Here is a 15,835-nt window from a genome sequence, read left to right as displayed (position 1 = left end):
GGTTCTTGAGTGGGTTAACCCCGAGCTGGGAGAGCTAATCCTTGCCTACTGAGTGCCTGTGAGCCATGGAACAGGGAAGTTATTACAAGGAGGAAGAAGCTACTCAGTACCTACCTCTCGACGACGATGTCTTCGAGGCAGTAGATACCTCCATCCTCAGGTATGTGAATGAGGTAGTGGCTCCTATGGAGGAGCGTTTGACTAGCTGCATTATAGCAGAGTCCGCTAGGTTGGCTCCGGCTCACGGGGGACTGTCGCTCCGCGCCAATTCCCATATCAGCAGAGGGTCCCCTGCCGCCCAAGAAGGTATGTGTGGAAGGTGGCAAGGAGGGGGGGGGCAAAGTGTGGACAAGGATGCCTTTGAGCGCTTGAAGAGTGCCTCCTTGGACAAGTCAGTGCCGCCCCCTTCTGCGCCTACCCCGCCACCGGAGACCACAGTGTCCACGGCACCTCCTTCCCCATCTCAAGATGGGGGTTCCCCTACTGACGACGACTATGAGGGGTTGTCGCGTTCTTGGTGTCCGGCTAGTTCCACGGGTGCTTTGCCCCAGGACGCTTTTGGTATGCTGGATCCGGATGAAATTATCCATCCACGCTCTGCAGCCTGGGGATAAGGTGGCCAAGTTTGTGGCGGGACGCCTGCGCAAGCCTCTGGAGAAGGAAGCTTGGGGATGCCTTAGAACGGAATGTCCACGTCCCATGTTAGAGGGGAAAGTGGCCCTATCTCCCGAATTGGACTCAAAAATGGCAACATTCCTTGCGAAGTACATAAAAGACCCTCGCAAAGGAATAGACCGCTCCTGGCGATCCTGCCAGGATAAACTTTTGGACGCCATTGGCCCAATGGCGAAGATCTTGGACATGGCGGAGGGGGCGAAGGAGAGAGGGCCTGTCATCTCACCGAACGTGCTGTCCAACTGGACGCAGAGGGCAATAGCCTTTATGGGAAATGCTAACTGCGCCCTGTCGACAGAACGCCAACGCTCTTTGCTCATCAAGCTTGACCCAAAGTTGCGCGACTTAGCGTCCTCCAAGGCAGGAGCTGTGACTCAAGGGGGCCTGTTTGGGGATCCCTTTGTGAAAGAGTTGAGGAAATTCGTTGCCACATTCACCTCACTAGATACGGCCCAGTCGAATATCAAAAGAGTTTTCCAGACTCGTTTTTCCCAAGGGGCCGGTCGCGGGAGGGGCCGTGCGACCGGCCGCGGCGGTCAGCAGACCAGTAATCGGGGACAAGGCTCCGGGCGAGGGCAGTACAATACCTCAGTCAACTTTAACTTCTACCCCACCAAGGGGCAACGCTTAGAGGCCGCAGCAGCTTCAAGAACAACTCCGGCAGTGGTCAGTCAGGAGGTAAGTGTCATCCCTGCAGAGCAAGTGCGTATTGGGGGCGCTTGGTGGATTTTCAGGATGCTTGGTCAGCTCTCAAGGCAGATGCCTGGGTCCATCAGACTATAGAGTTTTACGACCAGCCACAGAAAGCCGAGCGTCCGCATCTCATTTCGTTCTCCGTCTCTGATGCCCAGCTGATCGATGAGAAGGTGTCCGCCCTGCTCAAGAAAGGAGCCATCTGTCGATCAGCTCTGCACCCAAACGGTTTTCTCAGCAACGTCTTCCTGGTGGAAAAGACAGACGGTGGAGGCGGCCGGTGATCATCCTCAAGGAGTTCAATAGGTGGTTGATTTACCGGCAAATTCAAGATGGAAGGGATCCATCTTTTACGGGAGGTTCTCTTACCTCAGGATTGGATGGTCAGATTGGACCTCAAGCATGGGTACCTGGTGGTTCCGGTCCATCCTCCTGATCGGCGTTTCCTCCAGTTTCTTTGGCAGGGTCAGGTATACGAATTCACCGCCCTTCCGTTCGGTCTTCCTTCAGCACCATGGTGTTTCACAAAAGTGCTTCACCCGGTGGTGGAATTTCTGAGGGGTCAAGGGGTAAGGATGATTGTGTACCTGGACGACATCCTCCTCATGGCGCAGTGTCCGCAGAAGTTGATATCCCAGTTGCAGCAGACAGTATCCCTTCTGGAGAGCTTGGGGTTTGTTATCAACAAGGACAAATCAATCCTCTCTTCCTCGGGTTTGTCGTGGATTTCGTGAGTTCCTCATTGAGTCTGCCTTCTCGCAAGATGGCCAAGATCCGACACACCTTGAGACAGACCATCTCGGGACCCCAGACCTCACTCCGTCAGATCGCTCGGGTAGTAGATCTCCTGTCCTCTTCCATCCAAGCGATCTTCCTGGGGCCCTCCATTATCGGCTTTACAACGCCTGAAGGCGCATCACCTCAGGAGGGGGCTGTCGTACGATCAGTCAGTTTCCCTGTCGCAGGATGCCAGGGAGGAGATGTCATGGTGGTTGACACGCATGGAGGCCTGGAATGGCCGAGCAATCTTCGGATCGACCCCAGATTTAGTCATAGAATCGGACGACAGCAGGTCCGGTTGGGGTGTCCGTTGCAGAGAGTTCTCCGCCGGCTGTGTGTGGTCATTAGACGAATAGAAGTTGCTTATCAATTGCTTGGAACTTCTCGTGGGATTATTCGACATCCGCTGTTGGACCAGGCACCAGGCGAGTTTGTGCGTGCTTTTGAAAATGGACGTCTCAGCAGTACGTTTCGTCAATTGGCTGGGGGGTCCCGTCCCCGTACCTTGGCGGACCTAGCAAAAGAATTTTGGGAGTGTTGCTTGGCATACCAAGTCTTGTGACGGCAGAGTAACTACCCGGCCTTATCAATCAAGTGGCAGATTGGCATTCCAGGTATCTGAGAGATTCCAGCCTGTGGAGGCTACATACTCTGGTCTTCAAATGGTTGAACAGCATGGGGTCCATTCTCGGTAGACCTATTTGCGTCCAGTCTGGATCATCTGCTTCTGCGCTTCTTCAGCTGGAGGCCCAATCCTCTGGCGGAAGCCACGAATGAATTTCTCCAGGACTGGAATCGGGAGAGGGGTTACGCCTTTCTGTCGTTTGCAATGGTGGTACGAACAGCGGCCCGGATCCACCTGTTGAAGGCGGATGTGGTGGCGGTGACGCCATATTGGAAATCTCATGTCTGGTTCCAGTTCTTCTGGAACTTTCCTTGGATTTTCCAATCCTACTCCCTCCGCTTTCTCACCTTCTTCTGAATTCGGAGAGGGAGCGTCACCACCTCATTCTCCAATGATCTCTCTGCCTCATGGCATGGAGGCTTTCAGGAGACGCTGGTCTCTCCCGGGCCTTTCGGAACCGGCTCAAGGTCTATTGGCAAAGGCCTAGACAGACAGTACATCAAAACAATATCGGTCCGCGTGGTCTAAATGGATGCATTGGTGTCTTCAACGGTATCTGGAACCCGTGGTTGCGGGTGTTGTTCCAGTGTTGAATTTTCTGGCAGGGCTGGCCACGAATGGCCTGGCTTACAGATCTATCAATGAGATACGATCGGCAATTTCTGCAGCTCATTGTCCACCAGATTGGGGAACATCCGTTCGTCTGTAGGCTTTTGCGTGGAATTAGTTTGTCTTTACCCCCAGAGCATCGTTACTCAGTCCTTTGGGACGTCAATTTGGTCCTGAACCTATTCGTGTCCTGGCAACCCAATAAATATCTTTCTCTGAAGGAACTTTAAGCTAAATTGGCCATGCTTTTGTGCTTGGTGTCCTGTCGCAGGGTTTCGGACCTCCGAGCTTTGGACATTACTGCGAGGTTTTTTCCCCAGATGGGGTTACGTTTACTGTAGGTCGTCGTACCAAATCAGATTCCAGGACAATTTCTTATCCGGCCTTTGCGGATGTGCCCAAACTATGTGTGGTAAATTGTCTGAAATCCTATGAGTAAATGACACTTGAACTTCGCCCTCAGGGCGAACAGCAACTCCTTATTGCCTTACGGAAACCGCATCACACTGTCTCTTCCCCCACGATAGCTAGGTGGGTAAAATGGGTCATGCAGGAAGCGGGTATTGATACGAAGCAGTTTGGAGCACATTCGGCTAGGGGCGCAATAGCCTCGAAGGCTTTTTCTTTAGGAGCTCGGTTGGAGGACCTTATGCGGGTGGCAGATTGGTCTTCCGATTCCACTTTCAAGAGGTTTTATTTTAAACCGGTGGTGGAGGTGGCACAGTTGGTGGTAAGTAAGCTTGAACTAGCATAATCTGAGCCTCCGGTCCTGACATAGAATCGAAATTTGCCTAGCTTAGTAACGGTAAGTTTCAATTCTATTAAGGACATGGAGGCGAAGATTATCCCTCCCGTGGCACAGTTGGTGCGAACCCACCCGTACTTACGTAAGAAATCCTGTTTCAGGATGCGGATTCACAGTTGTTGCCTGCATAGTAACGTCTAATCAGTTATGTGGTCTTGCTTTTAGAGAAGGTGATTAGAGATAAGCTCACAGGTTTCTCTTATATTGCAGGACACGATGGAACCAAGCAGGATCAATAGTGTTAAAGCATGACTTACGCGAAGAAAGAGGAGGGTTTCACAAGATGGTGGAGTGTGGTGATCTGTACTGCTGTGATGTCACTGATTGGATTCCTATGTATTGAACATTCCTCCCCAGTGTTCCCTGTTTTGGCAGTTGCTGCTGCTCTGCCTTTCCCTCAAGCTGGACGGCTCTTTTCTCCTGAATAAATCTCCTGCTACTGACTCCTGCTTCCGCCTCATCTTTACACTGGCGACGGAGGATGGGATGCGGTTCTTCAGCTGCTGTTCCTAAACAACTACGTTAAGGAAATTCAGGATTTTTTTTTTCTTTCCTCGACCTTCACGGCCATGTGAGTACTCTTACAATTACTTCTGCAAGAGCCGTCGCAGCGTTTGAACTCTCTCCACCTTTCCTTGGCTTACAATTTCTGCCATTTGAACTTATATGCGCATTTTCCAACGGCGCTTCACCCGGCTCTGCACAATCTACTTTGCTCCCGGCGCCAGCCCGCACCGTTCCTACCCAACTCCCGCAAGACTTTTCTGCCACGTTTTGCCACTATTTGGAGACTTTCCTACCTCCTGTCTCTTCCTGCCGAGTACAGCTGATCAGCTATTAAGCCTCAGTCTCCTGCAACTTTACTCATTTACGCTGATGTGCACAGCTTGTGCACACAGCGGTCTGAACAGCATTGAATTAAGCATATTTTAAATTATTTACTTTTCTTCATGCTAATGTGCTCAGTATTCATTTTCCTATTACATGAGTAGAACTTCAACTTCGCGCTGATGCGCACAGCTTTTACTCCTTTTACCTTTACCAACGTTTGCACGCTGATGCGCACAGCATCTAATGCGCACAGCATTTATTCCTTCTACCAACGTTTACACGCTGATGTGCACAGCATATGCACACTGACGTGCACAGTATCCACAACGTCTGCACGCTGATGTGCACAGCATCTGCACGCTGATGTGCACAGCATCAACACACCACTTTTGCATAATAGTGTGCACATCATCGTTGTCTTACTAAAGTGCACAGTTTCTGCACTCGATTGTGCACAGTTTTTTTTTCCTTTTTCTCTTTTCTCATTTACATTTTTTATTTCAGGTTGTTTCTTGGATTTAAACTTTTCAATTTCAAGGGAAAATAGAAGATATCACAATGCAAAGTGTTTCTCCTCCAGCTCCATTCCTTCAGACTCCCGGAGATCCTCCTCTTGAGTGGAAACTTTGGTTGAGATCTTTCATGGCCTACTTAGGTGCAATTGACGGCCTTGGGTATCGTGCAGAAAGAAAAAAGAGCTTAATGTATTACCATCTTGGTGTAGAAGGCCAGAACGTTTTCGACCATCTTCCTCCTTACGTTCCACCCCCTGGTGAAGCTCCTGATGAGTTCGACATAGCTATAGCTAAATTGGACAAGTACTTTGTCAAAACTAAAAATATGGTTGTACACCGTTACAAATTCTTCACCAGGGCTCATAAACCTGAAGAAAGTATTGATACGTTTGTCACTGCTTTAAAAATACTTGCTTCTAAATGCGAATTTGACAATTTCACTTCCCAACTTATTAGAGATCAACTTGTTGCTCGTTGTTCTTGTAAACAAATTCAAGGGAAACTATTATCCTGCAAAGATCCTTCTCTTGATAAGGCTATTGATATAGCCAAAAGTATTGAAACATCTTTGGAGGATTCCAAACAATTAGAAGTTTCTCTCTCTAATACTTCTATTTCCAGTGCTGTTTCCACTAAAACTCCTGCTCCTCTCAAGACTTCCAATTTTGTTCCTCGTGATTCACGTGGTTATTTTAGAAGAATGGGAAATTCCAGTACTAGAAGACCTTTCATGCCCAATAGACAATTCAGTCAAAGTACTTTTTGCTTTAGATGTGGTTCTTCTTACCATGTTTCTAATTTTAAAAATTGTCCTGCCGCCAATTCACAATGCAGTCAATGTGGCAAAAATGGCCATTTTTCTAAGGTCTGCATGAGAGGTAGAAGAGGTAACGTACGTTGTGTTATGAATGAGAATGAATCTTCCCCTGACTTAAATTCCCTTGAGCTTTCAACTGAATATCCGGAGTGTGATGTGACCAATCAAGAGTATGTAGTTGTTGTGAAAGACAATGATGTTGTTAGTCATACCTTTCCTGTTCCTGATCCTGAAGTTGATGCCATTATTGAAAAACATCATGTCCAACTCCTGGTTGACACCGGTGCTCGCATCACTATTGTTTCACACGAAAAATATTCACACTTCTGGCAAGACAAGTATTTGCTTCCTCCTGATGTTCTTTCCGTAGCATTTGAAGGAAGTAGAATTAACCTTTTAGGTTATTTCTGGGCCGAAATTTCCATTTTTGGAAAATTTATTAAAGGGAAGGTTTATGTTGCCAAGCGAGGCATCAATGTCTTAGGTCTCATTCACCAAGCAGAATTTGGTATTACCATTAAACCTGGTTTACCTAATCCTGTATTTATCGAAGAATGCAACATTCCTTGTTCTATGTCTTCCTCTTCTACTCCTGTTTGCAATATTGTGGATGACAAACTGTGGGAGCATAAATATAAAAAAGTTTGTGAAGATCGCTTGGGCAAAATTACTAATTTTCAACACTTTATCAAAGTCAAGGATGGCATTACCCCAGTTAAACACAGACTTAGGAATGTGTCACTCAGCTTCAGAGAGGATCTGTCCAAACATTTAAAATCATTATGCGAACAAGGAATTATTGAGAAAGTAGAATCGACATTATGGCTTTCTCCCATTGTTCTTGCTAGAAAAAGGTCTGGTGACCTTAGGATGTGTGTAGATTTACGCAGTCTCAATCAGGCTATCTGGGTTGATGGCTTTCCCCTTCCTCGTATTGAAGACTTAATAGCACGAGTAGGGTCATCCACTTGGTTTTCTAAATTTGATCTAAAGGCGGCTTACCACCAGATTGAGTTGCATCCTCTCTCACGTCACCTCACTGCCTTCGTTACACCTGATGGTCTTTTCCAATTTCGTCGCCTCCCTTTCGGGTTGGCTTCTGCCGCCGCTGTTTTTCAGCGTATCATGTCTGAAATGTTTGAGGAACTCTCCAATGTAGTCGTCTTCCAAGATGATATTCTTATTTTCACTCAAACTGAGAGTGAACATGACAAAGTTATTGACCAAGTTTTCCATATTCTTGAACAAAGAGGCGTGACTTTACAGAAGAGTAAGTGTGTTTTCAAAACCAGAGAAGTAGAATATCTTGGTCATACCATTTCTGAAAATGGCATCAGGCCAAGATTAGGTCTAGTGAAAAGCATCATTGAAGCTCCTGCTCCTTCCAACAGAGAGCAACTCATGTCCTTCCTTGGCCTTTGTGAGTTTTATTCAAAATTCATGAAAGATTATGCCAAGACCACTGAATGTTTCAGACTTTTATTGAAAAAGGGTGCCACTTTCAGCTGGTCTGAGGAGTGTCAAAAGGGTTTTCAACTGATTAAAGAGCACATTACCAACGCTCCTGCCCTTCAACCTTTTAATGGCAATAGAGAAACTGTTGTCACTGTTGATGCCTGCGTACATGGCTTAGGAGCTGTTCTTTCTCAGGTAGCCTATGGTAAAGAATTTACTGTTGGATTTGCCTCCAGGACTCTCCGTCCTGTCGAAAGAAAATATTCCGTTATAGAGAAGGAACTACTTGCTTGCGCTTGGAGTGTTGAGAAATTCAAGTCTTACTTATGGGGTAGACCGTTCATTCTCCAAACTGACCATCGTCCCCTTGTTGATATCTTGTCAGGCAGAAACACCAATCGCACCACTGCACGTTTAGCTAGACTTTCCACCAAATTATTGGAATTCAACTTCCAAGCCATCTACATCCCGGGTGGTAAAAACAAGCGGGCTGACTGTTTGTCTAGGTTACCCTTACAAGAACCTGATGAAAATGATTGTGAAACTGACATTGAGGAATGTTTTGTGGCCAATATTTCTCAAAGCTCTATTTCTTTTGCTGAATGTGATTGGATCAAGGCTGTTGAAAATGATGACATTCTCAAAGATGTTATCTCCTTCATACAAAAGGGTTGGCCCAAAGAAAAATCCCTTTCTCCTGAACTTCAAATTTACTGGAAAATTAATTCTGAACTTTCTTTGGAAAATGGCAAAATTGTTAGGGGTGATAAATTCATTCCTCCTTCTGTGTACAGGGAGAAGATTATTGCTGATGCACATTCTGGACATCTAGGAGCCACCATTACCAAAAGAAATGTCAGATCGAATTTTTGGTGGCCAAGGATGGACAGCCAGATTGTCGAAACCATTAAACTCTGTTCGCGTTGCAACACCAGTGACAAAGTCCTAGTTTTAGAAGGTGTTTGTGACTCTGTTGTTCCTCCTCCCGCTAGAGCCTGGCAAAAAATTGGTCTGGACTTTTTGGGTCCGTTCCATGTCCTTCCCAACACCTCCAAATATTTTTTAGTTCTTGTTGATCATCTTTCCAGGTGGGTCGAAGTCGAACCCATCAATGTTCCCAATTCTAGGAGTGTTTTGATTGTCTAAGCGAATCTTCCTCAGGGAGGGTTGTCCGGAAGAAATTCTCACCGACAACGGGGTACAATTCATTTCTAAGGAAATGGGTGTTTTCCTGAATAATTGTTGTATTAAACACACTAGAACTCCGTTGTACCATCCCCAGAGCAATGGCAAAACCGAGAGATTTAATAGAGTTGTTGTTGAATGTGTGCAAGCTGCTTTCAGATCGAACAACTGTATTTTTCAAGCTGTAAAAGATCTTATATGGTCTTATCGGATTTCTCCCCATCTGGCCACGGGTTTTTCTCCTTTCGAATTGATGAGAGGAAGAAAAGCTTGCTCTCAAGCTTTCCCTTTTTGGATGGTCAAAAGTCTCCACCGTGGCTGTGATTTAGAAGAAGTGTGGGGGTGTGCCAACAAAAAATCTTCTAGTTCTCTGCCTTGCCATGTGGAGTCGGGAAAAAAGTCTTCCCACAACATCCATGCTGGCGACTGGGTCAGAATTAAGAATCCTGTCATTGTCAAGAAAGGTTTCTCAAAGTTTCTTGAATCCCAACAGGTTGTTGATGTTCGCAAAAATGCTGTCAAACTGTCTAATGGCAATTGGTGGAGCACTTCTCGGGTTGCCAAAGACCCTTCCCGTGCAACTGCTCCTCCATCGAATTTCAATGTTGGTAATGGCTCAGTTGAAGATTCGGGTGCCAATATCAGTAATTGTTTAAGGAAAAGTTCTAGGGCAATTGTTAAGCCTAACAGATATCGTGATTTCATCTGATTTTCTTTTCCTTATTGTTTCCTTTGTTCTCTAAATTGTTTTTTTTATAAAAGGGGGGAGGTGTGTGGTGATCAGTACTGCTGTGAGGTCACTGATTGGATTCCTATGTATTGAACATTCCTCCCCAGTGTTCCCTGTTTTGGCAGTTGCTGCTGCTCTGCCTTTCCCTCAAGCTGGAAGGCTCTTTTCTCCTGAATAAATCTCCTGCTACTGATTCCTGCTTCCGCCTCATCTTTACATGGAGCTTTCTAGGAGTCGTGGACAGTGTGGAAGGACTCCGTTACTGTGTTATCCCTGGGACTTATGGGAGTTGATGTTTATGGACTGGACTTACTTGGTTTTGTGAGATCAATTATGTTTTTCTTTGTAAGAAAAAGTAATTTTTACTGCTTTTCTGGCAGCTGTGTTTTTTGTAAGAGAATAAAAGCGAAGGAAGAAAAGCATAATCCTCGCCTTCGTGTCCTTAATAGAATTGAAACTTACTGTTACTAAGCTAGGCAAATTTCGATTCCTCCAGTTTCAATGACAGTGGAGGGCTTTCGAGTACATAACTCTCCTCTATGGTCCCATGGTGCTTTAACAAGGTAAAGCTTATGGTGGTCGAATACCTCAGAGCACACGCCTCATCGTCTATTTGGGCGACATCCTCCTAATAGACCAGTGTCCCCAGAATCTCTCTGTGCATCTTCAGATGGCAGTAACCCTTTTAGAGTCACTAGGCTTCATTAATCAACCAGCAGAAGTCGGTCCTCATTCCTACTTAGTCTCTAGTGTTTCTGGGCTTTGTGGTGGACTTGGTTCGAGCCAAACTCTTTGCAGAAGATCAGCAAGACCAGACACAAAATGCGCCGGACGGCAGTCAAGCCATCCACCTCCCTAAGGCAGATAGCGAGGGTAGTAGGTCGATGTCATCCTCGATCCAGGCCATTTTTCCAGGTCCCCTATAATAATGAGCCCTGCAACGGCTCAAGGCTTTTCCCTTCCGCATAAGGCTCACATACTCACAGATAGTCCATTTATAAGAGGTAGTCCGAGAAGAGATACAGTGGTGGCTTGCCCACATGGAAGCATGGAACGGTCGAGAGATATTCAGCTCCCTTCCGGACCTAGTCATAAAATCAGACACCACTGGCAGCGGCGCACAGTGTAAGCAATTCTCTAGAGGAGGAAGATTGTCATCTCTCAACAAAATCCTGCACATCAACTGTCTCAAACTGTTGGCAGGCTCATTCAAGGTCAGGTGTAGGACAGAGAACCAAGTGAAATGCTGAGTCCTACTCAAAATTTGCAATGTGCTAGTAGTGTGCTACATAAACAATCTGGGAAGTACATGATCAAAAGCCCTCACAAACCTGGCCAGGAACTTCTGGGACTATGGTCTCAACAACCAAGACCTGGTGATAACGGAACACCTCCAGAGAAAATCCAACTAAGTAACTGAACAACACTTGTTACCTGAGGGATGCCAGCCTCTGGAAGTTGCATCAGTTGGTCTTCCAGGTCCTTCAGGCCAAATAATGTCCATTTACAGTTGAGCTCTACGCATCTCGCCTGGACCTCAATCTCCGCAGGTACTTCAGTTGGCAACTGGACCCGAAGCAGTAGCCACAAATGCTTTTCCCCAGAACTGGCATCTGATGCAGGGGTACGCTTTGCTGCCATTTGAGATGATAATGCACCTCTCGGCCCAGGTACGGAGACAGCAAGTGGAAATGGTGCTAGTGGCCCCGATTTGGAGATCGCAACTCTAGTATCTGGTTTTATTGGAACTTTCCTGAGATTTTTCAATCCCTCTGCTCCTCTTTAAGAACCTCCTTCAAGATCCAGAGGGCAATCGTGTCAAACATATCCGTAGGGGTTTTGATAGTTGGGCCCGTTCTTCTCCTTCTGCCTTTTTGGGTCAGAAGATGGACATTAAGGTCTGCTAGGATAAAGCCCATTGTTCAAATCCCCTTCGCAATCCAGAGAGGTAAAAATTATCAGGACAAGCCCAGAGTTCTTTGTGACATTGTCACCAGAAGTACTAGGAGGGAGTTCAAAGATTCCACAAAGTGGAGTCAACTCTTCTCTCTGAGTGAAAGGAACCAAGACACCGTCACCAAGACACCGTTCACCACCCTCTGTATAGTAGTGCCTACCCAGGTGAGGAGTTCTCCTTTCTCCTCATAGCAATTATGCTCTCCTTACATGTTGAAGATGAGGAATTGGTGAGAAAATATATCCACTTACCCAAGGCAAGGACAATTACAGAGAGTAGTATAGTGCAACAGGAAAGGGACACCCAAACACCCTCCAATCTATGGGTAGCTAGTGCCCTCAGTGTATTCAAGGTAAATATCACTGTGGGTACATACTAACAGTACTGTAAGCCCGATTATTGTCACGGCAAAACAAATACCCAGTTCTGGGGCATTACTGACTTCAATCTGGAATGTCAAGCTATAGGCTGGCTAATATCATCAAGGGCTAAATGGAAATTTGGAAGAGCGGGTCTGAAATGCTGCAAGTGAGCAAACCGATATTCCACAGAGTTCTGAAGTGCACATGCTACCATTGTGCTTGTCAGCAGGATTTTAACGCAGTGAGAAAAAGTTGCAGGAGCACTCGCTCTCCATCCAATGGCCGGCGATCCTCACTGCACCCCATCACTCATCACAGAATTGCCGAGATAGGGCCACCTAGGCTAAAACCAGACCACACGCGCAGACTGGCAACAAATAGCAGTAAATGTGATTAAGAATCACCAGAATAATACAAGCAGTCATCAGATAGCCCAAAATAAAAGGCTCAAAGGGGAAATACTACTTATATTGTGAAGGAGCAGTGAGGAAAAAGGGAGAGGCTGAGCAGGAACGATTAAATATGTGAATATGGATTGTCATTGCTTATAATGGACTTCAATACCTTGTGGTGAATGTAGTTATGATAGGTTTGTTCATGGTGGCTGTTGGGCAGTAAGTGAGGAAAGAGACGCATAACTCCAAGCCTCCATAAACGACATTGGATTTATAACCACTGCTGTTACTCATGGATCAGGGGAAGGAAAGAGGGTGACTTTTCACAACAATAATTTTTTTTAAATCAAAATTTGCGTAGTGAATATCGAGAAACCCTAAATATGATGCTTTGTGCTGGACCTCTGATTTAGAGGTAATGGAAGAAAAGGATAGAGAAAGGTCACAGGCTGGGCAAATGCCTTACATGATTGTGTGTGGAGAAGCATTCGTTTTTAAATCTTGACAAGCAAATTCTAAGCTACTAAGAGATGCAAATCTGAATATTGTAGCACACATGAATCCACTAAACATATTTACCTTATTTGAATCTTCTCTCCCAAAGAGTCTTTCAAGGACCTCCGTCGCTTGCTTGTACTGGCCCTTCTCTATACAAACACTAACAGCCTGAACAATTCAGAAAAACATAAATACAGTAAAATTATTAAAATGTAAATTGCATTTATGTATTATCATGCAAACACCTTGATACATTTTATAATTCTTCCCCTTTAAAGTTCTTCAACCACATACCATGTTCTCATTTTCACAACTATCTCAGGTGATTTACCTAATTTCATCAATGTTCAGAATGTCACCTATTTATTCCAATCGTATGAGAGCCAACTCAGTTCACATATCAATAACAAATCCATTCCTCTGTTGGAAAACTGCTCCTGACCAGAAGCCCCATAGTCTTCATATGTCGATCCACGTGGGTCAGACATTAATGGTTAGATAATGAAGACTTTTTTCACAGTCCTCGCCAGGTACGCCATACATTACACCCCTCTTATGGCAATTTTCGTAATTTCTAATGGATATGTGAACTAAGTATATTGTGAGCCCTGGTGAGGCTCAGAGAGCGAAACGCATTGGCTGATTTTTTTGAGAAAAGAATTTGAATAAAGAAGAAGAATTTTGATACATTATGACACTTGAAGACTCTCTGCGATGGACTCTATCTTAAGTGTCCGCGCGGGGACACGCCGGGGCGCGTAACCATGCGCTTTACAAAATTCCATAATAATAAAATAATAATAATAATAAATAGTTTTAGGGATTTGAACCATTTCAATTGATACTTTTATATTGTTTGCTCAGCATCAAATAAGATTGTTGTGATATTCAAATTACACATTTAATTACCTCTCTATTAATGACAAGTGATTATATTCTGGGATGAAGAACAGCTAACCTTTAGAGATGAGAAACAGTTTGGACAGTGTAGAGGAGATTCATCAGTAGTGCAGTACGTTTGCCCTTAGCTGTTCAGCAGGGTATTTAATAGATCCGATATGACCTGTGGTCCCCATTCAGCAAGTGAGCTCTGTGCAAGGTCTTAACTCCGGCTCAAGCCCATCCTTTGCTTGGCTACACCTATACAGGCCAGGTGGGCCAAAGCATGGCGACAGAGAACCCACCAGACCAGCCCTGAAAGATTCACCCCTTCCTAAGTAGCCATCTGATAGCCAGATCTGTCACATTATCACTGATTTGGCTGCTAAGGAAGTCAAGAAGAACTGCGGACGTGTGCTCAGCTGAAAGAGGAGGAGCAAGGCAGTGGCCTCAAAGTGCTGACCAGGCACAGATCAAGAGACTTGTGGGTAAGAAACATTGAACTGGAAAAAAAGGTGCGGAATAACAGAAGTATGGGGGTATTCTGCACACGAGCCTAATCATGCAAGGTATTATACAAGGTGGCAACCACCTGATACATAAGGTGAGGACGGCGAAAAATAAAAGGAAGCTCAACACTAAATTGCATTGTTAACATTTTCATATGTGTTGTATTTGAATAATTGAAATACTTTTCTTCTTAAAATTCAAGCACTGGGTCTGACAATCATGTATTATACTAGCCTGCATTTGTTCAGTGCTGAGCTCACCTCCTACCCCCACACAACTTGTCTGAGAAACCTGTGACTTTTTGCTATCACTAACAGTGACAGCCATATGCTTAAGGGGCTGCACTTTGCGGAGTCATAATAGGATGGGCCCTCGGATGTCAGACGAAAGTAACCTGAACCCCGACGCCCGAGACCCAGTACCTCCTGCTTGCCATACCCCACAAACAGGATTTGAATATATTCTAACATTAAAAATGAAACCCTCCAAGAAAATGTTTGTAAATTCATGCTGTTCAAGGAATAAACAATAATTTATTGAAAGCAGTTGATTCTGTAGCAAACAGCTCTATATGTGACAGTTGCACTTTCTGCAATTTTCGAAACCCCGTACCTAGAAAAAAGGAAAACTGGTATACAGATCACTTAGAAACCTGCATCAAAATCCACAAGAATAAAATGCTGCTTTTGTTATGCATACATACTTGAACTTGAACCAGAAGCTGAATTTCTTCATGCAGATTTCCAAAGCTTCCTGGCTCTCCTTCTATGGACTTCCAGATCATTGAAGCTGCTTCCAAAGGTGTTATTTTATCATCTTTTTCAAACTGGGCGTCTTAAAGTCATAAAACATAAATAACAACAACACAATCATTACCCAACTATTTTTCAATTTATATGTTTTCTTCAATGCGATTTACATCTAGCCTAATATACCTAATTGGATACAGTTGTGTTAAAAAAATGCAAATACCATCATAATACACACAAAAAATACAAATACACCAAAAACGGCAACATACAATTTGATAATCAGTATGTACCTATAGGGAAATTGATGTAGTTTTTTCCTGCCACTCTTAAGGCTCACCCCCAATATCGCCTTTAGCGCTGCCCAGACATTCCCACTACTATTGCTTTCCAGTGTCTGTATCAGTGTTTTGTTAAATAATTACGTTCTTTTTAGCTGGGTTCAAAGGCAAATAGGAACCTTACCAACAGGTTGCTCTGTAATGTTGCACTAATGAGCAACAAACGGACACCTCTTTTGTGTCACAGTACATCTATACAGATGTACTCTTTGTACTTCATGGTTATCTGTATAACGGTTGTATTTTATCTTGCCATCCTATATTAAAATTAATAGACTGCTCTGTGTCCTGGAAAAACAATGTACACTTTGAATTACTCTAACCGACTCTGTGTTAAAGGGCCATGCATGTGATCAGGTGTGTCTTTGATTTTTTTCCCCCACTGCAACTATGTATATTTGTGGAAGTACTGAACAGACTGAAA

The 15,835-nt window shown here is 44.8% G+C and overlaps 1 protein-coding gene across 1 annotated transcript in view; it reads right to left on the bottom strand.

The window, feature by feature from the left end:
* TERF1 (telomeric repeat binding factor 1) overlaps nt 1-15,835 on the bottom strand; it is a 337,355-nt gene that overhangs the window by 192,271 nt on the left and 129,249 nt on the right. Inside the window, exons 3-4 of the mRNA XM_086965882.1 lie at nt 15,025-15,155; nt 13,014-13,100 (exon numbers count right to left, since the gene is read on the bottom strand). Of these exons, the coding sequence (XP_086822008.1) occupies nt 13,014-13,100; nt 15,025-15,155 (218 nt within the window). The remainder of the gene's footprint in view (nt 1-13,013; nt 13,101-15,024; nt 15,156-15,835) is intronic.

The sequence above is a fragment of the Lissotriton vulgaris genome, chromosome 4_1 (assembly GCF_964263255.1).
Source record: "Lissotriton vulgaris chromosome 4_1, aLisVul1.2, whole genome shotgun sequence".
NCBI lineage: Eukaryota > Metazoa > Chordata > Amphibia > Caudata > Salamandridae > Lissotriton > Lissotriton vulgaris.
Note: the sequence above shows the minus strand (reverse complement) of the source record. Positions and strands in the feature narration are given on the sequence as shown.